The sequence below is a fragment of the Choloepus didactylus genome, chromosome 17 (genome assembly GCF_015220235.1).
Source record: "Choloepus didactylus isolate mChoDid1 chromosome 17, mChoDid1.pri, whole genome shotgun sequence".
NCBI lineage: Eukaryota > Metazoa > Chordata > Mammalia > Pilosa > Megalonychidae > Choloepus > Choloepus didactylus.
Window position 1 is genome coordinate 30,997,290 of NC_051323.1, and position 23,211 is coordinate 31,020,500.

At 35.1% G+C, this 23,211-nt stretch overlaps 1 protein-coding gene across 5 annotated transcripts in view; it reads right to left on the reverse strand.

Annotated features, from left to right (window-relative positions):
• Window positions 1–23,211, reverse strand: part of KIAA1841 (KIAA1841 ortholog) — a 111,764-nt gene that overhangs the window by 58,258 nt on the left and 30,295 nt on the right. For 3 of the 5 annotated variants that reach the window (XM_037807367.1, XM_037807368.1, XM_037807370.1), the window contains exons 8-15: window positions 17,525–17,611; window positions 17,303–17,413; window positions 14,816–14,939; window positions 13,924–14,076; window positions 9,530–9,675; window positions 8,708–8,807; window positions 7,695–7,727; window positions 6,837–6,936 (exon numbers count right to left, since the gene is read on the reverse strand). In XM_037807367.1, coding sequence (XP_037663295.1) covers window positions 6,837–6,936; window positions 7,695–7,727; window positions 8,708–8,807; window positions 9,530–9,675; window positions 13,924–14,076; window positions 14,816–14,939; window positions 17,303–17,413; window positions 17,525–17,611 — 854 coding nt within the window. The remainder of the gene's footprint in view (window positions 1–6,836; window positions 6,937–7,694; window positions 7,728–8,707; window positions 8,808–9,529; window positions 9,676–13,923; window positions 14,077–14,815; window positions 14,940–17,302; window positions 17,414–17,524; window positions 17,612–23,211) is intronic. The other 2 variants (XM_037807369.1, XM_037807371.1) reach the window with 1 other exon arrangement.

Here is a 23,211-nt window from a genome sequence, read left to right on the forward strand (position 1 = left end):
GGGAGACCCCAAGAAGCCCAGTGAAAAGGCAGGCAGAAACTAGGGAAAGGTATCTGTGTCAGTTTGGATATATTACGCCCCCCAGAAAAGCCATACTCTTTAATGCAATCTTCTGGTGGCAGACTGATTAGTCTGTTGATTAGAGTGGAAACTCTGATTGAATTATTTCCATGGAGATGTGGCCCCACTCATTCAGGGTGGGTCTGGATTAGTTCAGTGGCATATTTAAGAGAGAAACTAAGAGCCGACACAGACCCAGATGCTTGCTGATGCTTAGAGATGAAAACACCTTGGGATATGCCAAGCCAGGAAACCCAGATGCTTGGGAGCTGACAAAGATGCTTAGAGAAGCTTGGAGATGCAGACAGGAGAACGTTTGGAGAGCTAAGCTAAAAGATGAAGCCCAGAATTTGCCCCAGAGAAGCTATGAGAGGAACTCCAGACGTTCAGGGAGAAACGCTCTGGGAGAAAGAACCAAGGACACACAGAAGTTGAGAAAGAGGAGCCAAAACACAATCCAGGACCAGCAGACACCAGCCATGTGTCTTCCTAGCTGATAGAGGTGTTCTAGACGCCATCAACCATTCTTCAGCGAAGATATTCTCTAGTTGATGCCTTAGATTGGACACACTTATGGCCGAAGGACTGTAAATTTGATGCCAAATAAACCCCCTTTATAAAAGCCAATCCATTTCTGGTATTTTGCGTAACAGCAGCATTAGCAAACCAGAATATGTCTACTCTTGCCAGACAGAACTGATCCTGGTTAGATGTGGTAGTTGCTAGTGCCTTTGATTGCTTTCCCCAACCTGTACACAGCCTGAGCTGCAGACAGCAGAAGCCTTCTGACTTGAGGTGCCAGAGGACAGAACTTGGGACTGGAAAAGCAACTAGAAATCTAGGGGGAACTACTAAGTAAGTAAGCCCCAAAATCTGAATAAAAATTTTGTCTAAGTCCTTGGTTGACCACTAAACTACTCCAGTTTGGAGTGACTATAGCGGGCAGGCTAAAGTAGAAGCAGTTAGTAGCAAAAAAACCTGTGCAGAGATTATCACCCACTGCACACCATGGGAGAGACAGATTTGCAGTTTGAGTGCAGGCAAGTTAGCTGCCTACTCGAACAAACAATCAACAATGCTCAGAAGAACAAAACAGATTTTCAGAGTTGCCACAAGGGTAATAGACAATGTCCACTTTCCAACCAAAAGTTAGGAGACATAGAAAGTGAAAAGTGTGACCCACTCAGAAAATTAGCAGCCAATAGCAATTAATTCTGAGAGGATCTGCATGTTGGATTATAGCAGACACGTCTAAAAAGCAACTATTATAAATATGTTCAAAGGGAAAATGGTATTATTAGGTAAACACATAGGGGATCTGAACAGAGTAATGGAAACTATAAAAGAAGAAACAAATGGAAATTCTAGGGCTCAACAATACAGTAATTGAATTAGCAAATTTACTAAATGGACTCAAGAGAAAATCTGAAATGGCAGAAGAAGTAATCATTGAAGGTGTAGATAAAGCAATAAAAATTATCCAATCCAAAAAAACAAACAGAAAAAAAAAAAGATGGAAAAAAAGAAACAAAACTTCAGAGACTTATGGGACAAAACCAAAGGTCTAACACATGTGCAAACTGAGTTCCAAAAGATGAGTGAGAGAAAATGGGAGAAAAAAAATACTTGAAGAAATGATGACTGTAAACTTCCCAAATTTGGTGAAAAACATCAACTTACAGATCCAAGATAACAAACCCCAAGTAGGGTAAATACAAAGAAAATGAGACCTAGGGACACCACAGTCAAGTCCCTGAAAGTCAAAGATAAAAAGAAAATCTTGAAAGCAGCAAGATAAAGAAGGAATATTATATACAGGGGAAACAATGATAGGAATTATGGCTGACCTTCTCAGAAATAATGGAGGTCAGAAGACATTGGAATAACATATTCCAAGTGCTGAATGAAAAAAAAAGTGTGAGCCAAGAATTCTATATTGAGCAAAACTAGACTTCAAAATCAAAAGTGAAACAAAGAAACTTTCAGATAAATAAAGATGAGAGAATTCATCACAAGCAGATCTGTACTACAGGAAATAATGGAGGAAATCCTACAGAATGAAATCAGATATTAACTGAGATAAAAAGGAAAAAGAGTAAATATGTGGGTAAATATAAAAGACTAAATGTATATATTTTTTCTTTAATTTCTTTTTTCTTTAAATGACATACAATTGTTTAAAGCAAAAATCATATCACTGTTGTGCTTATAGTGTATATAAATATAATACATATGAGAACAATAGCACAAAGAAGGGAGTGGGAAAATGGAACTATATTATTTCAAGGTTATTATATTTCATCTGAGGTGATTTATATTAGCTTTAAACAGACTGTGAAAGGATAAAAATGCATATTGAAATCCTTAGAACAACTACTTAAAAATACAAAGAAATATAACTAAAAAGTAAAAAAATAATTAAAATGGTACACTAAAAAAATTTTTCTTGGCACAAAAAAGAAGGAGGGGAAATATGGAAAATCAAAAACAGTAGAGACAAATAGAAAACAAACATCAAAATGGCAGACCTATTACAACCGTGTTGATAAATACATTAAGTATAATAGAATAAATGCTCCAATCAAAAGGCACAGATTGTCAGACTGGATAAAAAAAGCAATTTCCAACATTATGCTCTCTATAAGATATGCACTTTAAATTTAGAAAATGCATTAATGTTTAAAACCAAATTAGAGAAAAAGATATACCATCCAAACAATAAACAAAATAAATCTAGAGTGGCTATATTAGTATCAGACCAAACAGATTTCAAGACAAGTTTTACTAGAGAAAAGAGGGACACTTTATAATGATAAAAGAATCAGTGCACTTCAGATGTGACCTCTTTTTCTCTTAAGCTCGCTAGGCAGGTGAACTCACTGCCCTCCCTGCTATGTGGGACACGACTCCCAGGGATGTAAATCTCCTGGCAATGTGGGACAAGACTCCCAGGAATGAGCCTGGACCCAGCATCATGGGATTGAGAAAATCTTCTTGACCAAAAGGGGGAAGTGGAATGAAACAAAATAAAGTTTCATTGGCTGAGAGATTTCAAATGGAGTCAAGAGGTCACTCTGGAAGGCATTCTTATGCACTAGATAGATATCCCTTTTTAGGTTTTAGTGTATTGGAATAGCTAGAAGGAAATACCTGAAACTGTCCAACTGCAACCCAGTAGCCTTGATTCTTGAAGACGAGTGTATAAATAACTATGTAGCTTACATGGTGTGACCATGTGTTTGTGGAAATCTTGTAGCTCACACTCCCTTTATCCAGTGTATGGATGGATGATTAAAAAATGGGGACAAAAGCTAAATGAAAAATAGGGTAGAATGAAGAAGATGGAATGCTTTGGGTAGTCTTTTTAACTTTTATTTTTATTCTTATTTCAGTTTTTTTGGAGTAAGAAAAAAGTTCAAAAATTGATTGTAGTGATGAATACACAACTATATGAGGGTACTGTGAACAGTTGATTGTATACTGTGGATGACTATATGATATGTGAATATATCTCAATAAAATGGAATAAAAAAAAAAAGAATCAGTGCACTATAAGTGTTTATGTGCCTGATCACAAAGCTCCAACATACACAAAGTAAAAATTGACAGACTTGAAAGAAAAAATAGATAAATTAGCGATATTTCAATACTCCTCTTTGAGTAACTGATAGAAAAAGTAGTCAGAAAATAAGCAGGGTTATAGAAGATTTGTACCAGAAAATCAAACCAACCGGACCTAGCTGACATTTATAGAACCATCTACCAACAATAGCAGCACTCACATTCTTTTGAAGAGCATATGGAACATTCACCAAGACAGATCATATGCTGGGCCGTAAAACATGTTTTAAATTTTAAAGGAAATATGAAACCATATATAGTATGTTCTCTGGCCATAATGGAATTAAATTAGATTTAATTTAATTTTAATGGAATCAAGTTAAATTAAACTGAGCGGCATCTGGAAAATCTGCAAATTTTTGGAAATTAAACAACACTCATCTCAACAATACATGGGTCAAAGAAGAAACCATAATGAAAATTAGAAAATATTTTGTATTGAATATAAATGAAAAGAAGATATGTCAAAATCTATGGTAAATAATTAAAGCAGTGCTTAGAGAAAAATTTATAGCTTTAAATCCTTATATTAGAAAAGAAGATAAAAATCAGTGATCTACGCTTCCACAAGAAGAAGCTAGAAAAAGAAATTAAGCCCCAAAAGTACAAGAAAGAAAATGATCAGAGTGAAAATCAATGATATAATAAAAAGAACTGATAAAATGAAGAAAAATAAATGAAATTAAAAGCTAGTTATTTGAAAAGATCAATAAAACTGAAGAGCCTCTAATTAGACTGATCAAGAAAAAAAGCTAAGATACAAATGACCAATGTCAGAAATGAAAGAGGGGATACCACTTCAGACCCTTCAGACAGAAAAGGATAAAAAGAAAATAAAATGATCAACTTTATGCCAATAAATTTGACAATTTAGATAAAATGGGCACATTCCTTAAAAGACATACCATCAAAACAGATTCAAGAAGAGACAGAAAACTTGAATAGCCCTCTATTAAAGAAATTGAATTCATAATTTAAATTCCTCACATAAAGAACACTTGAGGCCTAGATGGTTTCATTGCTGTATTTTATCATCCACTTAAGGGAGAAATAATATGAATCCTACACAAACTCTTTCTGAAAACAGTGAAGGGTACACTTTTCAGCTCGTTTTCTGAGGTCAGTATTACCCTGTTATCAAAACTTGAAAAAGACAACACTAGGAGACTACAGATAAATATCCCTCATGAACATACACAAAAAACTTTAATAAAATATTAGCAAGTCAAACCCACCAATATATAAAAAGAGTAATATGTCATGACCAAGTGGAGTTTATCCCAGAAGACTGGTGTGACATTCAAAAAAACAATGTAATTCATCGTCCTGATACAATGCAATAAAGAATAAAAGACAAACCCTATATAATCATCTCAATAGATGGAGAAAAAGCGTTTGACAAAATTCAACAACCATTCACTATAAAATTCAGCAAACTGGAAATAGAGAGGAACTACTCAACCTTATAAATGGCACTTAGGAGAAATCAATAATAACATTACTTGTTTAATGATGAAAGACTGAATACTTAACTCCTAAGACTGGGAAAAAGGCCAAGATGTCTGTTCTCACCACTTCTATTCAACAGTAGGTCCCATTCAGTGCAAAAAGGCAAGACAAAGAAACAAAAGGCATACAGATTGGAAAGGAATCTAATAAATGAAGAATAAGAGTTGTAGGATACAAGGTCAATATATAAAGATCAACTGTATTTCAATATACCAGCAATAAACAACTGGAAAATGAAAAAAAAATCCATTTATAATAGCATAAAAATACTTCGTAATACATTGAACAAAAGATGCTCAACACATGCATACTGAAGCCACCAAACATTAGTGAGAGAAATTAAAGAAGACAAATAAAATGTAGGGAGAGTCCCTGCTCATGGATTGGAAGACTTGCCATTGTAAAACAGGGCAATTCTCCTCAAAATGATATATGGGTTCAACACAATCCCAAAAAAACTCCCAGCAGGATATCTGTAGAAATATCCATGCTGATTCCAAAATTTATAGGAAAGGCAAAGCATGTAGGAGGCCAAACTAATTTAAAACAAAAAACAATATTGGAGGATTCATCCCACCTGATTTGAAATGAAGACAGTGTGGTATTATATATGGATGTAAAGATAGACATACAGATCAATGGAAGAGACCAAAGAGCCCAAAAGTAGATGCACATGTAAACTGTCAATTGATTTTTAACAGAGTTGCCAAGATAATCCAATGTGGGAAAAAGTCTTTTTGACGAATGGTGTTGGAACAATCCTTATGGAAAAAAGGGATCCTCAACAATTAACTCAAACCATATACAAATTAACCTAGAAGGGATAACAGACTTAACTAAAAAAGCTAAAATCAGACAACTTCTAGAATATATGCAAAAAATCTTTGTGACCTTGAGGGTAGGCGAAGATTTTTTCAGCTGGTAAAGCATGAACCATAAAAGGAAAAAAATAATCAAAATTTGTTCTTCAAAAAACATCATTAAGAAAATGAAAAGGCAAGTCATAGACTAGAAAAAAATGTGTGCAAAACATAAATGACAAAGGACTTGTATCCAAAACACAGAGAGACTCCTTACAATTCAATAATAAGGTCAACAATCCAATTAAAAAAAAAATGGACAAAAGAATTAAACAGACACTTCAGAAAAGAAGATATATGAATGGCCAATAAGCATGTGAAAAGATGCTTAGCGCTACACAGTCACTAGAATGGCTTGAATAAAAAAGACCGATAATACCAAGTATTGGTAAGAATGTGTGGCACTGGAACTCGCCTACATCGCTAATAGGGATGCAAAATGGTACAGTCACTTTGCAAAACAATTTGGCAGTTTCTTATAACGTTAAATATACACAGCAATTCCACTCCTAGGTATCAACACATTTTGAGAAACCCAACATGAGGTTACACCTGAAGTGAAAATTTGGAGGACTAAGTACACTGCATTTTCCTTTATAACTTTCTGCATATTCTGTGTTGGTGCCAGGGATAGAGAATCTGGATGGAGCCTCTTTTTCTTTCTTTTTTCCATGTTGTAACCTACCAAGTAGACTTTTAAGGCCAACTCTCCATTCTTTGCATTAAAGCATTCAGATTACAACCCCTACATAAACTGAGACATGATTTTAATTTGGAAATTAATACTTTGTTTCTTGGATACTTCTTCTTCATCTCCAACTTCATCTTCAGTGACCTCAGATCCGGTGGTATATTCTTCTTCTTCTGAAAATAATGACTGTTGTTTCTGAATTGAAAAAACAAAATATATCCTATTACAACTGCAGTTATCACATCTCTAATTAATTATTTCAGAAACATTTTTCTAAATTTATTTTGAATGTATGAACCAAATAAAATCTCATAAAATGACCACTGGTCTAGCACAACATACAAAAAATGGATATAAGAATTTTTACATATAGAACAAGATCACATTCTATCAGATATTTTTGTTTTATATTCTTCACACAACCGCGCACAGTGATAGGCACAAAATAGCTTCTTAGTTAATATTTGCTAAATTGCAATACTATCACTCAACCAAATGTATGTCCCTCAATAGAAAAATTAAATGCAATCACTCAACCATATCCACATTAGATTAATTAGATTCTACTGTCTGTCATCACTGACCCAAATTCCTACTTCATTGTGATGAATGCTGGTTGCAGATGGCATAGCAATGGCAAACAGGTAAAAAATTAATCAATCAATCAAACCAAACAATTGAAACTTAAGAGATTTGTTGGTTTGTTCAATGCCCTTAAATGTGATTGAAAGTGACTAAAAAAAGTCACTTAGCCTAACATATGGATTATGCAGCCAGATAATGGAGTGTCTGTCTTAAACAACTTAATGGCATGTTTAGTAAGCACAAAATTATAAAAGCTGAAAACAAAGACATACAATTAACTAAGATTTATAAATCAAGATATTGAAAAATTCTTTTAAACTTTAATATAGGAAAAAAGAGATGAAAACTGAATATAATTATTCATTTACCAGTTGCAGAGTCCAGTTTTTCAGTGACAAAAACTATAAAAAAGAGAGGATTAAGAGATTAATGAATCTGCAGCTACCCAGATTGTGCTTCCTTAATTATTTTAATATGGATATTACAGAAGAGTTGAAAAAAGCTATAAGTTTCAAAGTTGAAACAATATTAAACTCAGGCTGAAACTGATGCTTTAATATTATAAGCTTTAATCTCCCCTGCCTAAAGGAGAATGTAGCTGAAAAAGAAAAAGGAAAAGATAAAAATAAAAAATTTTCCACTGCCATTTCCAAAGGACAAGTAAATCACATGTAGAGATAATATAATTTTATCATCTTTTAATGTTTATATTTTTTTTTACAAATTAAGGAACCAGATTATATATGGACATTCAAGAACTCTAATTTGTTATTTTGTATAAAATTAATAAATGTCAATAACTGAATATTTATATAATCCTCTGGAGCTTATAAAGCACTTTACATGGAATATTTCACTTTCTCAAGTCAATGCTACTCCAGTCAACACAAGGGAAGGAAGCTTACAGGCAAACAGATTCCCCAGTCTTCAGCAACAGGAGTCAAAGGAATTGACGCATTCTGGTCACTTTAAAAATATAATTTCAGTTTTGAAGACTTTGAAAAAATTAAACACATTCTTGGTTACAATTGTTAAAACAGAATTTCATACAGAAAATCATTTCTATAACTTGCAGAGGGCAAAATATCCTATTTATACTATCTTCATTCTTCAAAACATTACTTGTCCATAATAAAACCCCTGAGGAGCATGTTATTATTTTTTTTCAAAATTTAAATCTATTAGTTATTAATTGTTTGGGGGCAAGTAATGTGTCCCATTATGCTTATAGTCCTAACTCAGCATAATGCCTTATTATAGTGAGACAGTAAATGCTTGATTAATTTTCCAATTTCAATTTAAATTGATCAGGTGCCTGTCAAGGTATTAAATGACATCAATTGTTTATATGAATAAAGAGTAAATGAAACAAGCTACTCACAGCATTGAGCTCTCCAGTTTTGGGGCCCCATGGTGTAATTGGCTCCAGTAAAACATCACAGTCTAAACCCTTTTCTTCACAGGGGCCAACCCCAGAATCACTTTCAAAGAAAAAGATACTTTTAAATATTTAAATGTGAATTTTATTTTTTTTATTGTTAATATTTCATAAATCACTATATTTCCCTGGAAAGAAATATAGTTCCTATGTATTGGGTACGCCACTTAAACCCTTACATTTCTTATTTCATCTGGTGACTCACCTAACAGAAGTCACCCCTCCTAGGGAGAAAACCATTGCACAAGCTTCATACTTGCCAGGTTGTGAAATGGGCTGCCATGATTGGTACTGCTTTGGGAACAGCCTTATTAAAGAGTCCTCCAATCCCCAACCCAACAACCTGTTGCAATGACATTATGGAAGTGCCTTCAGAAATTACTGAATTCAAAGAGTTCAAAGTTATGGAAAGATGACCTTAATCACCAACTATTTTTTTTTCTGGCTGATCAATCAAGTATTTAAGAAGGGCTTAAGTCACTTGGGAACAGGGCTCAAAATTGGATTGAGAGTCTTAACCATTTTATTAACCAAGGATTGACCCCTTTCATTACTTATTCCTCCCCTTGAACCGCCAATATTTTAAAGTGTTTTGCCTAGCAAAAACACATTTTCTTTTATTGTAAGTTAACATATAATTTCAATTAAGATTTCTGAAATAATGTAAACTATATGAGGATTGGGGAAACACTGGGGGACAGAGGAGTCTGAGACAGGAGCCACTAAATAAAGCTGTAGTATAGTGGTTTTGTTTTTGTTTCTCACCTAACTGTGTCTTTAGAAAAAGGTACAACAATGACATCCTTATGTTTGAGCAGATCGTCCAGTATTCTAGTAGTCGGACAGGACAGCAAATTTCCACCTTCACCTGGATCACAAAGAGCAACCATATGCTCCCTCACTTTACAACCCTGCCAGGTAAGAGACACTAGATTAGAGAGGCTGGTTCATTATAGAACCATTTCTTTAAAGACTACTGCATTTTTTCTTCTTTTATGCTCAGCCGTATCAACCATTCTACAAATTTTTCTTGTAAAAAATAGCATACAGAAAAGAACATGAAACAAATGCACAGCTTAAAAAATACCCAAGAATATCCATGCAACCACCCTACACATTAAGAAATAGAACAATGCCTACACTCCAAGAGGCCCATGTGCATACTCCCATCCGTAATGGCCTCTCTCCTTCCAAAAGGTAACTTTTATCCTGATTTGTACGGTAATCTAGGTTCCTTGCTTTTCTTTACACTTATGGATGTATCCTTAAACACATTCTTTTTCCAAATTATTATAATTCAACCTTATGATTCCATGTAACAATAACATTTGCTTTAATGGACAGTATTCCAATGAATGAATATACAAAATTTGCTTATCTATTCTACTGTTGATGGATGAGTTGTTTCCAGTGTGGGGCTATTACAAATAATATTCCTATTAACATAATTTTACATGTTTCCTGATGCACATGTGTGCCAAATTATATTGCCACTAGCAATGAATCCGAGTTGATTTTCATAAATTGATTTTTAACAGAGCAACTTTCCTAAACTCTTACTAATTCTAATAATTTATCTGTAGATTCTTTGTGATTTTCCATGTATACAATACCATCTACAAATTATGAGTTTTGCTTCTTTTTTAATCCTTATATTTTTAATTACTGTTTCTTGTATTAATATACTTTCCAGGAACTCCAGTTCAATTTGAATAGAAGGGTGGTGACAAGGCATCCTTATTGTGTTCCTATCTCAGTTTCACTATGAAGTGGATATTTGCTGTAAGTTTTAAAATTAGCTATCCTTTATTGGATTAAATAATTTCCCTTTTATTCTTGAATATGATAAGGATTTTTTTGTTTGTTTTTAACCCTGAAAAGATAGTGAAGTTTTAAACTATGCTTTTTTTGCATCTATGGAAATGATTTTTCTTCTTTAATCTGTTATTACAGCAAATAACACTGATAGATTACAAAAGTTCCTGTATCATATTGTTGTTATAAGGATTGAATGAGTTTATACATATATAATAGTTAGAACAGTGCCTAGCCCATGACAAGCACTCAATAAAGGCTATGTATTATTATTATTATTAACACATCCATTTTAATGGCTACGTAACAATTCATGGAATAGCTGTATCCTACTCTATTCAGTCATTCTCCATAGAGGTTGTTTCTGGTTGTTGTTTTCTTTTAATGTTTTTTTTTTATTGTGAAATAGAACATAAATAAAGAAAAGTGATAAATTTCTAAGTACAGTTTAACAAGTAGTTAAAGAGCTAATTTCAAAGTATAGTATAATGATTTAGTAGTCATAATGATTTGTTGAATCCTAACTTCTCTATTACAACTCCTCCCTCTCATTTGATCATTCCCTCAATCTTCAGGGATATCTGGGCAATAACCATTCTAACTTCTTCATGTTGAAAAGGGGTATCAACATTATGGGGTAGGGGAATGAAACTGGTTGATGTTCTGGGAGAGACTGGTACCTCTAAGTTTCAGGGCTTATCTTGCATAGGAACAATCTGGAGGTTTTAAGTTTCTGAAAAATAAACTTAATATTCCACTGACTTTAAAAATGTCTCTCCTATTAAAACAAGACAAAGCAAATAAGCAAACACCAACAACCTAATAATTGACCCTTCTTCTCTCTTTCTTAAATTTCCCAAGAGTTTTTATTCATACTGTCTCCATTCCTTCACCTGCCATTCAAACCACTCAGTCCTGAACCCACACCAACCTGGCTTCTGGATCTAGCACCACACCAAAACAGCTCTTGCTAGGTCCCCACAAATTCTAGGTCACCAAAGCCAAGGGCACATTTTTTTTTTTCCTCATTATGTTATTTGGCCTCTCAGCAGTATTTGGTCCTGTGGACCCTTTCTCTTTAAACACTACTCCCTTGAATTCCATGACATCTGGTGGTTTGAAGCTGTATGTGCCCCAGAAAAACATGTTCTTAAATCTAATTCATTCCTGTGGGTGTAAGCCCATTGTAAGTAGGATCTTTTGATGAGGCTACCTCAGTTAAGGTATGTCCCACTGCATTCAGGATGGGACTTAATCCTATCACCGGAGTCCTTTATAAATGGAATGAAGAGAGAGGAAGAGGGAGAGAGAGGCAGAGAGGGGGAGGGGGGAGAAGGGGAGAGGGGGAGGGGAGGGGAGAGAGAGAGAGAGAACCATAGAAGCAAGAAGCTGAAAGCAATGAAACCCAGAAGAGAAGTGAGAGACCAGCAGACACCACCACGTGCCTTGCACCATGACAGAAGAGTCAAGGACCACTGACAGCCGGTCTTCAGGAAGAAAACATCACCTTACCTTGACCACGCCTTGATTTGGCCATTTTCTCAACCTTAAAACCGTAAGTTAATAATTTCCCATTGTTAAGCCAACCCATTTCATGGTATCTACTTTCAGCAGCCTGGGAAACTAAAACAACATTGTTGGTTCTCCTCTAATTGTTCTGGCTGTTTTGATCATTCTCCTTTGCAGGCTCATACTTCTCTATCCAGCTATTAAGTGTTACAGTTTCTCTAGGCTCTATCCTAGTTCTTCTGTTCTCCCTATGCTCACCTATACTTTGTGGCTTCAACTGCCATTTATTTGCAAGAAGACTTAAAAATTATTAACTCCAGCCAAGACCAATTCTCTGGGGCTCCAAGCCCTATATAACCAGCCTCTGCCTGGTTATCTCATAAAGCACCTCAAACTCAAAATATCCAAAATAGAGCTCATGAGTTCTTCTCCAAACCTGATTCCCTTCTGCTGTTTCCTCCTCAGTGAATAGCACCACCATCTATCCAGAAGCACAAGCAGGAAACCCAGCTCTCCTTGACCCCTCCCTCTCCCTGTGATACAGTCCATTAAGTCATTTCAATTTTACCTCCTACATAAAGAATTCATTGACTTTCTTCATTTCCACCACCCTAGTCCAAGCTACCATCATACTTCTCTAAGATTACTGTGATAATATCCTCTTCTACCTGAATCCACTGATTATACCATTTTCCACACTACAACCAATATTTTCAAAATTTGGGAGAAAGAAAAGAAACTCTGACATGGCCTACAAGGTCCTGCCCTGCACCTCTCCAAATTTGTCTTGAACTATACATATTTTCTGTTATAGCTACAGCAGCCTTCTTTCAGTCTCTTATACATGACTATGTTCCTTTTGGCTTTGCTGTTCTGACTGGAATGCTCTTTCCTTCCCTCTTTGCCTTATATACTCTTACCAACCCTTCAGATCTCAACCAAATGTCAACTCCTTAAAGAGGCCTTCCTTAATTTCAGTGGTCAGGTCACTCTAGGAATTACAGACATTTATCACCCTTGTACTTCTTCAAACACTTGTCATAGGTGCAATTTTACATCTCTTTGTGAGCTTTTTTTTTTTCTTTTTGGTATTAATGTCTGAACTATCATCTCCATGAAGGCAGAGACTGTCTAATTTTACAAACTACTTTCTGCTTTGCCCAGTGTGTGATATAATTTGGTGTTTTATAAATATCTGTTGCATGGGTGATGACAAGGAAAAGCTTTAGTTTCCTTTCATCTACTCATGAAATTTAATTACACATTATTTTCAAAAGTGTTAGTAATCAACAAATCTAACCTATAGCAATACTCACATACTGCACCAAGATAGAGGTGCAAGGATGTTCATTGCAACACTATAATAGCATCACTCTGGAAACAACCTAAATGCTCATCAATAGGAGAATGGTTAAACAAATGGTGATATAAGCACAGCTTGGAATATTACATAGCAGCTAAATAAAATGACATAGAAGGATGACCTTGGTATAGCAATAAATTAAAAAAAAAAAGCAAATCACAAAATAATATGAGTAGTATGATCCCATTTCCAATACAATCAAGTAACATACAATTTGTGCCTGAAATATAAAAAACAAAGTCTAAAAGGAAACTGTGAACTGTGATTACTTTTAATAAAAGGTGCAGAATGGGGGAATGGGTTGGTGAGGCAATTCTACTTTTTGTTATACATAGTAATGAATTGTTTGAAGTCTTTTCTACACGAATGTATTACTTTTATACTTTATAAACAATAAAAGGGAAGAGGATTTAAATAAAAATTGTTGGTGAGTGCTATGTATAACTACAAAAGGGCAACATTCAAGATCTACCTTTGTAAGCTGAGTGGGATCAAATCGAAGAACCTTTTGGTTACAACAAGGATAAATTCCAGTGCCAACAGTATTCAATGAACTTGCTGCAGTAGGATAAACCACTGCTTCTGAATGATACTGACAATGTGAAAATTCAATACAGAGAAAGGCCTGGATAAAAAATATAAAATCAATTATCATTCCCACAATGAAATTACACATCCTTTTATGAGCTGCTCATCCTTCCTTCTATTGAAAATCATAAGCCAAGTGAGAGGAAAATTAATGGAGGAGACACACTTTAGGGGTTTACTTCCTGTGTAGAGTTTTTATGTAGAAAACTCTGAATTTATACGAAAGACTAATTGGGAATTAGGAATGACTGTGTACTATTTATTTTAGAAAAGGCTCACTCTAGTTTCCTTCAAGTAGCAAGCTTGCTTGTGCTTTTATATTACTTCATTTATAAAAAATGGACAAAAACTTTTGAAGAACATAAATATTAGAATAAAAAAGTCACATATCAATAGCATCCCACCTGCAAAGATGCTTTTGAATTTCTAAAGAAACTTATGGGCCAATGGAGAAACTGTTTCAGATGGAAATAATTAGAGGCAATGAGGATACTGTATTTTCTTCCCATTGAAAGTTATCTGGGTTTGGTCACTGTTGGTTTTCTAAAAATTCAGCAAGGCATTGTTTGTTTCAGCAATGAAAATAAAAAAGAAAAAGAAACATGGCAAGAGAAATGAAAGTAGAGCCAAGCAATGTTTAATTATTGTTGCTGCGAGTTTCTTTAAAAAGACATCAGATAACGTCTAAGCACATCCAAACATGCATATTAAATAGAATATTTCAAAAGAGTTTGTCCTCAATGTTTGCAGAGCAAGATGTATAAAAAAACTCTCACCTGATAACATCTCGAACACGTTAGCCAGTTTACTGTTCCCCATACGCGCCAATATACATCTCTCCAAGACTTTAATTCTTCAAAAAGACTATTCAAATACTCATGAACATCCCAAGTCTTATCTCTGGGGAAAAGAGCCTCAATTGTTATATTATTTTACAAGCAAACAATCTGTTTTAAACAGATGTTTTTAAATTTGCAGTTTTACATTCCTAAATAATGGGTGTGGTGTGGGCCACACTGAAAGGTAGATGATATTTCATTTGGGAGTTTACTTATTCTGTGGACAACTAAAAAGAATATGAAAGGTTCACTGCCAAATTATTTTGCTAAGCTACAGGAAGAGTTTTAAATTAAATACAGTTTGAAGCAAGCCAACATCTGGGACCTATGCATATGTTGTTATATGGAGCCTTTACTGTAATTGCATACGTTGTAAAACAAGTTGATATATTAATTATGATTCTAAATACTTCATTAATGTATTAGTTCTCTATATTATTTTCAGAAGCCATTTTGTAATAATTGAGTAAAACAGTTTATTATATATAATCATGTCTTGGCAATTCCCATTTTATAATTAAATACTATGAAGTTAAAAAATAGCAAAGACTTAAAACCATATTTGCTATTGTCATGTGTAACTCAAGTCCCCATTTTTTCCCAACCCTATTTTAATCTTTTCTAACTTTTGCTATTTTTGTCCTCAGCTCAAGAAATAACACAATGCCATCATGCAGTTACAAATTACAGAGTCACAATTTGTTCTAAAATGTATTTAAAGACAATTTTTAGGTACTATCAATTACTTTTTCCACAATTAGTTTTTCCATATTAATAGTACTGCTGTCAGAAGGGAAATAATTTTTAAAAGGTGAATCAAATCTCAAGACCAAAACACTATAACACTGCAAGTGCTTAAAAATAATTAATGAAGATTCCCTATACCGAGAGAAAAACAAAACATTTAAAAGTTGACTGCGCTATTAATACTAAGGTCAAGTGTTCAGTATTTCCCTGGATTTCTGTTTTAATGTTTAAAATATGTAATCTAACATTATAGTTTTTTTCTTTAATAAAAGTGCTATACATTGTTAATATAGAAAACAGAAAAAGCAAAAAGAAAATAAAACTATTCATAATACTATCAAAAGTAACATCACTGGCCCTCTCTCTCTACCTAAGCCAACTTGAAAGGTGAAATCACTGCCCTCCCCACTACGTGGGATCAGACACCCAGGGGAGTGAATCTCCCTGGCAACGTGGAATATGACTCCTGGGGAGGAATGCAGACCCAGCATCGTGGGGTGGAGAACATCTTCTTGACCAAAAGGGGGATGTGAAAGGAAATGAAATAAGCTTCAGTGGCAGAGAGATTCCAAAAGGAGCCGAGAGGTCACTCTGGTGGGCACTCTTACACACAATTTAGACAACTCTTTTTAGGTTCTAATGAATTGGGGTAGCTGGTGGTAGATACCTGAAACTATTAAACCACAACCCAGAACCCATGAATCTTGAAGACAATTGTATAAAAATGGAGTTTATGAGGGGTGACAATGGATTGGGAAAGCCATAAGGACCACACTCCCCTTTGTCTAGTTTATGGATGGATGAGTAGAAAAATAGGGGAAGGAAACAAACAAACAAACAAAGGCACCCAGTGTTCTTTTTTACTTTAATTGCTCTTTTTCATTTTAATTATTATTCTTGTTATTTTTGTGTGTGTGCTAATGAAGGTGTCAGGGATTGGTTTAGGTGATGAATGTACACCCATATAATGGTACTGTGAACAATCGAATGTATGATTTGTTTTGTATGACTGCGTGGTATGTGAATATATCTCAATAAAATGAAGATTAAAAATAAAAAAAAAGGTAACATCACAGTTAACATTTTAAAACATGCTTCCAGTTTTGTCTTTTAACTTTTTTTTTTTTTTGCAGGTAATTTATCACTAACAACTATCTACATAATAATATAGTTTTTACCTTATCCTCAAAAGGTGCACATTAATAATTGATTAAATGTGATTTATATAGCTATACTATTATATAGCTATATTTTAGTTTGTTGAATCATTTGGATACTCCATATTTTTTATATCATTAAAAATAGCAATAAATGTTCTTGGGGTTAAAATGCTTTCCTAAATCCAATGTTACCTCTTTGGATAAATTCCTAGCAATAGGATGATGTCAAAGAAAACATACATTCTAAAGTTTCTGTCTGCTTGAAACATTACACCAATTTATAACCTCCCTCCTAACTCTGAATGAGATCTTATTTTGAACTTAAAGGGAGGAAAATGGCTATGCATTAATAGAATACAGAAAAAATATGATGAACCAATAAAAAGATTATGGAAAATTGAAAATTAAAGACAATCTTCCACACTCGCAAAAATTCACAAGAAAATAAATCTGGATCTATTGTAAAATTCAACAGAACATGAAACTATGTAAAAAGTTATATTTATTTTCATTACACCTTATGTGAATGTAGATAATATTTCCATGTTGATCCACATTGATTTTTCCAGGAATGCAAGGACTTCTTCTTTCAGTTTCTTTTGTTAAAAGTTTCTTACACAAATAGCACCTAAAATACCAAGAAGATATAAAAACATCCAAGATGACAATTTAAAATTTAGCAAAATTAAAGAATTTAGCTGTATCATATAGCATACTAAAGAATAACACATTATCATACCTATATAATGTCACTGCACTACTCCGAGAATCTGGATTCGAGTACTCAGGATCAAACAGTCGCTCAATCTTCTTACAAAAGAGTTTACTATGAACAACAAATGACCAACAAATTAATGTTCTAGAATTACTTTAATAAAGTTACTTAATAGTCATGAAAATAAACACTAATCTATTTGTGCATGTTTAAAATAAGATTGATAAATTCTTGGAGTGCCTCTCTTTGGGTTTATAATACATTTTGATGTTCTACTAAGTAAACTAACCTGTTAATGAGAATGGCTTGTGATCAAGGATCCGTTTTCACAAGAAAAACAAAAATGATAGATATCTACCTCTCTTTTTGAGAATTTAACAATCTGGGGTCTCTCAATAACTAGGTATGTGACCTTTGGCAACTCAAACTCTTCGAACCTTGTTTTTTCATCTATAAAATGAGGTTAATAATCCAAACTCTCAAGGTTTTATGAGGGTTAAATGATACAATGTTTCTAAAGAGTTTAGCATAGTGCCAGGCATACTGTTAAGCAGTCAATAAATATTAACCAATTTATTATTATGCATAATATGGCTGAACTTGAAGTCTTCTAAGTGTGTCACTAATTCTAAATGTACATCCTGGCTGTCAGGACCCTATTTCTCCACCTTCCTTTGTGTAATGCCTGCTGCCATTAAAGGCCAACTCCAGATTTAGGATCCTATTCCCCTTCTCAAGCATTTAGCTCTTGGATAATTCCCTGCAAGGATTTAACTCTTGGATAATCCCTTGTATTATCAATTGCTCCCTCTCTAATGGATCATACTGATCAGCATATAAACACACTCCATTATCTTCCTTCTTTAAAGAATGAAGAGTCTACCTATTCCTATAGGTACTGCTAAATTTTTAGCTCCCATTCAGAGCAAATTTCTGGAAAAATGTCTAAATCCAATTGGTCTCATTTCTGTCCTTATCTTTCCCTTCATTGTAGCAGCATTCCACACATTTGATCACTTAAATATTTCCTTCTTGAACCATCTTTTCTGCTATCTTCCATGCTATTTCAGTGGGTTTTCTGAAGCCTCTCACTTGCTACTTCTCCTCTGTTGAACCTCTAAATGTTGGATTGTCACTATTGATACTCTCTTGCTAACAATTAGAAAGTGAAATAAAAATATTTACAAGAGCACCATAAACTAAAATACTTGGGAATACATCCAATATGAAAAGGAAAACGTCTCTACACCAAAAATTATAACACCTTTTTGAAACAAATTAAAGAAGACCTAAATAAATGGATGATTATATATCCTGCTCATGGTTGGAAGACTCAATATTAAGACATCAAACCTTCCCAGATTCAATAATTCCCAAATTCTAGCAGATTTGTGTGTGTGTATGCAGAAAGAAAAAAACAGCAAGTTGATCATAAAATTTATATGGAAATGCAAAGGACCTAAAATAGCCAAGGAACAATCGTGAAGGGCAGAGCTGGTGAATATAGATAACTAGACACCGACAATAATACTAGAGCTACTATAATTAAGACAGTGTGATACTGACAGAAGGATAGACAAAGAAAACAACAGAACAAAATAAAGAATTCAGAAACATACTCAAATATATAGTCACCTGATTTACACAGTAAAGGCGCTGCTGTGATTTGGTGAGGAAAGGATGGTTTTTTCAATACATGATGCATGGTCAACTAGAAAGCTATTTGGAAAAAAATGAACCTTGACTCCTACTTCATACCACACACAAAAATTAATTCAAGATAGATAACTGAGAAAACATAGAATATCTTACCACCCTCAGATAGTCAAAGATTTCTTGAGCGAGACACACAAATGGACTCTTGCTAGAAAATCTCATCCAGTTCCATGTGGCTTCAAACCTCATCTACTTCTGAATTTCTGTTTTAATTCCTGACCTCTGATCTAGACTCAAGACTTGCATATCCAACTCTCTACCTGCCAACCCCATTTGGATGTTCATAAGTAAATTAAATAGAACAAGACCCAAATTCATTTCTTGATTCCCCCACTCCAATCTTTCCCCTCTCCATTAATGGCACCACCATCCAAGCCCTAAACCTACAGGATCCTTGGATCCTCTCTTTCTCTCTCTTCCCACATCTTTCCATTCACAAATCTGGAAGATCTTTTCTAATAACTTACCCTAAATCCATCTACTTCCTTCCAGCCCCACTGATTCTACCATTGCCCAAACCCTGTCACCTCTTACCAGACTAATGTACCAGATTTCTAGCTGGTCTCCTTGCTTCTATTTTAATACCTCACAATGTATTCTCCACAGAGCAACCAGAAACGTCTTTTAAAAACAAATCAGAGGAAGAAGATGGCAGCATAGAGAGGAGTGGAAGTTAGTTAGTCCCCCTGGGACAACTAATAAACAACCAGAAACAACTAGTAAATAATCTGAAATAACTGCTGGGGGACAAACATGACTGTCCACACATCATGCACCAACCTGGATTGGGAGGAATGCCCAAGATCTCAGCAAAAAATCTGTAAGTAAAAACTGTGGACCCAAGCTCCCTCCCCCCATGGCAGCCTAAACTGCAAAGCCTCACTGTGATAGAGAGCAGCACTCTCTGAACAAGCAAATATACCTCAGTCCAGCTCCAACTGAGGTTTTAATTAACAAATGTTGACGGCTCAATACAAGCCACGAATCCCTAACAAGCAGACAGAGGCTTTTGGTGACGACTGACCTTGGAGAGCTAAAGGACCTCTCTGGGAGGGAGAGGGAGCCCAGAGGACCAGGTGCTATCTCTGGCCGACAGGTGAAACTGAGTGTGGCCGTGGACTGGCCCTGAAGGGGGGTTTTCTGTCGCTTTTTCAGCTTAGTGGAGAAAGCTTCAGCCATTTTCAGTTCCCAGCATTCTGAACCAGACAAGGGTGGAGATAGCAGAGTCAGAGAGACTATTCAAATGCAAATGATATCTCCCTAGGGGGTGAATCTTCCCTAAAAGGAAAGAGGTGGTGCCAAGCTCTACTACCTGCCTTCCATTCAGAACCAGACCCCAGAGCCTGGGGTAAACAGCCATGGGCCACACCTCATTATACCAGTCTGGAGTGACACGCTGACAGGCACCATGTGCTGGGCAGAAAAGCACAGTGGCTTGAGGCCTCACAGGGCATATTAATCTTCTAAGACACACCATCAGGGAGACCTGATACTATTACCTCCTTCTGAAACCTGAGCCTATTCTGGTATGGGAAAACCTGATTGGGGTAACCAGGGAAACAAGATACCTAGACAACAGAAAACTACAACCTACACTTCTACACTAAGAAAAACGAAGTTATGGCCCAGTCAAAGGAAAAAACTTACACTTCAACTGAGATACAGGAACTGAAACAACTAATACTAAATCAACTCAAAAGTTTAGGGAAGATATGGCAAAAGAGATGAAGCATATAATGAAAACACTGGGAGTACATATGGTAGAAGTTGAAAGTTCAAAAAAACAACTGGCAGAATCTATGGAAATGAAAGGCACAACACAAAGGATGAAAGACACAATGGAGACATACAACAGCAGATCTCAAGAGACAGAAGAAAACACTCAGGAACTGGAGAACAAGACACCTGAAAGCCCTCACACAAAAGAACAGATAGAGAAAAGAATGGAAAAATATGAGCAACATCTCCAGGTATTGAATGACAACACAAAATGCAGGAATGTACGTGTCATGGGTGTTCCAGAAGGAGAAGAGAAGGGAAAAGGGGCAGAAGCAATAATAGAGGAAGTAATCAATGAAAATTTCCCATCTCTTATGAAAGACATAAAATTACAGATCCAAGAAGTACAGCATATCTCAAACAGAAAAGATATGAATAGGCCTATGCCAAGACACTTAATAATCAGATTATCAAATGTTCAAAGATAAAGAGAGAATCCTGAAAGCAGCAAGAGAAAAGCGATCCAACACATAAAGGAAGCTTGGTAAGACTATGTGCTGGTTTCTCAGTAGAAACCATGGAGGCAAGAAGGAAGTGGGGTGATATATTCAAGATGCTGAAAGAGAAAAGCCACCAACCAAGAATCCTATATCCGGCAAAACTGTCCTTCAAATATGAGGGAGAGCTTAAAATATTCTCTGACAAACAGACAATGACTGAGTTTGTAAACAAGATACCAGTGCTACAGGAAACACTAAACAGAGCACTACAGACAGAAAGGAAAAGACAGAAGTGAGAGGTTTGGAAGACAATTTTGGGAGATAGCAGCACAACAATGTAAGTACACTGAACAAAGATGACTGTGAATGTGGTTGAAAGAGGAAGGTTAGGAGCACATGGGATACCAGAAGGAAAGAGGAAAGATAAAGACTGGGACTGTATAACTAAGTGAAACCTAGGGTGCTCAACGATTGTGATAAAAGGTACAAATATGTTTTTACATGAGGTAGAACAGACAAATGTCAACATTGCAAGGTGTTAAAAATAGGGTGGGATTGGGGGGAAAATACAATTAATGCAAACTAGAGACTATAATTAACAGAAACATTGTATTATGCTTTCTTTAAAGTAACAAAGGCAATATACCAAAGCTAAATGCTTATGGGGGGTGAGGAATAGGGGAAGGGTTTGGGACTCTCGGCATTGGTGATGCTGTCTGACTCTTTATTCTACTTTAGTTTAATGCTATCTATCTTTCCTTTTATTGTTTCCTAGCTGTCACTTTTTTTCTCTCTCTCTATTTCTTTTTTCTTTTTCTTTTGTCTCTCTACCTTCTTTGACTATTCCTCCTGCTTTGTGGAAGAAATGGAGATGTCCTTATATAGATAGTGGTGATGGCAGTGAATACATAAATACATGACTATACAGGGAACCATCAATTGTTTAATTAGGATCGAATGTATGGAGTATGAACAAAACCATCTTAAAAAAAATGGGTTGATGAAGAAACCTTGAGGGTACTAAATTGAGTGAAATAAGACAGTCACATAAGGACAAATATTGCAGGGTCTCACTGATATGAACTAATCATAATAGGTAAACTCATAGACATGAAATATACGTTACCATGATATAGAATGAGGCTAAAGAATGGGGAGCGGTTGCTTACTATGAACAGAATGTTCAACTAGGGTGAGCTTAAACATTTGGAAAGGGACAGAGGTGATGGTAGCATGTTGTGAGAATAACTAACAGTCGTGAATGGTCTGTGACTGTGGTGGAAAGGGTAAGCTCAGAGTCACATATGTCACCAGAAGGGAAGCTGCAGGTTAAAAGATGGGAATGTATAAAACAGTGAATCTTGTGGTGGACAATGTCCACGTACAAATATTAGAAATCTCTCTAATGAACTAGAATAAATGTATGACACTATAACTAGAAGTTAATAATAGAGGGGAATATAGGAAAAAAACACACCTATTGCAAACTATATACTACAGTTAGTAGTATTTTAACATTCTTTCATCAACAGTAACAAATGTACTATACCAATACTAGGAATCAATAATGGAGGGGGTTTGGTTAGGAGTATGGGAGGATTTGAGTTTCCTTTTTTTGTCTTTATTTCTTTTCTGGAGAAATGAAAATGTTCTAAAATTAAAAAAAAAAAATTAATTGTGGTGATACATGCACAGCTGTATGATGGTACCGTGGACAATTGTTTGTACACTTTAGACCTCTGGATAATTGTATGGTATGTGAACAATCGCAATAAA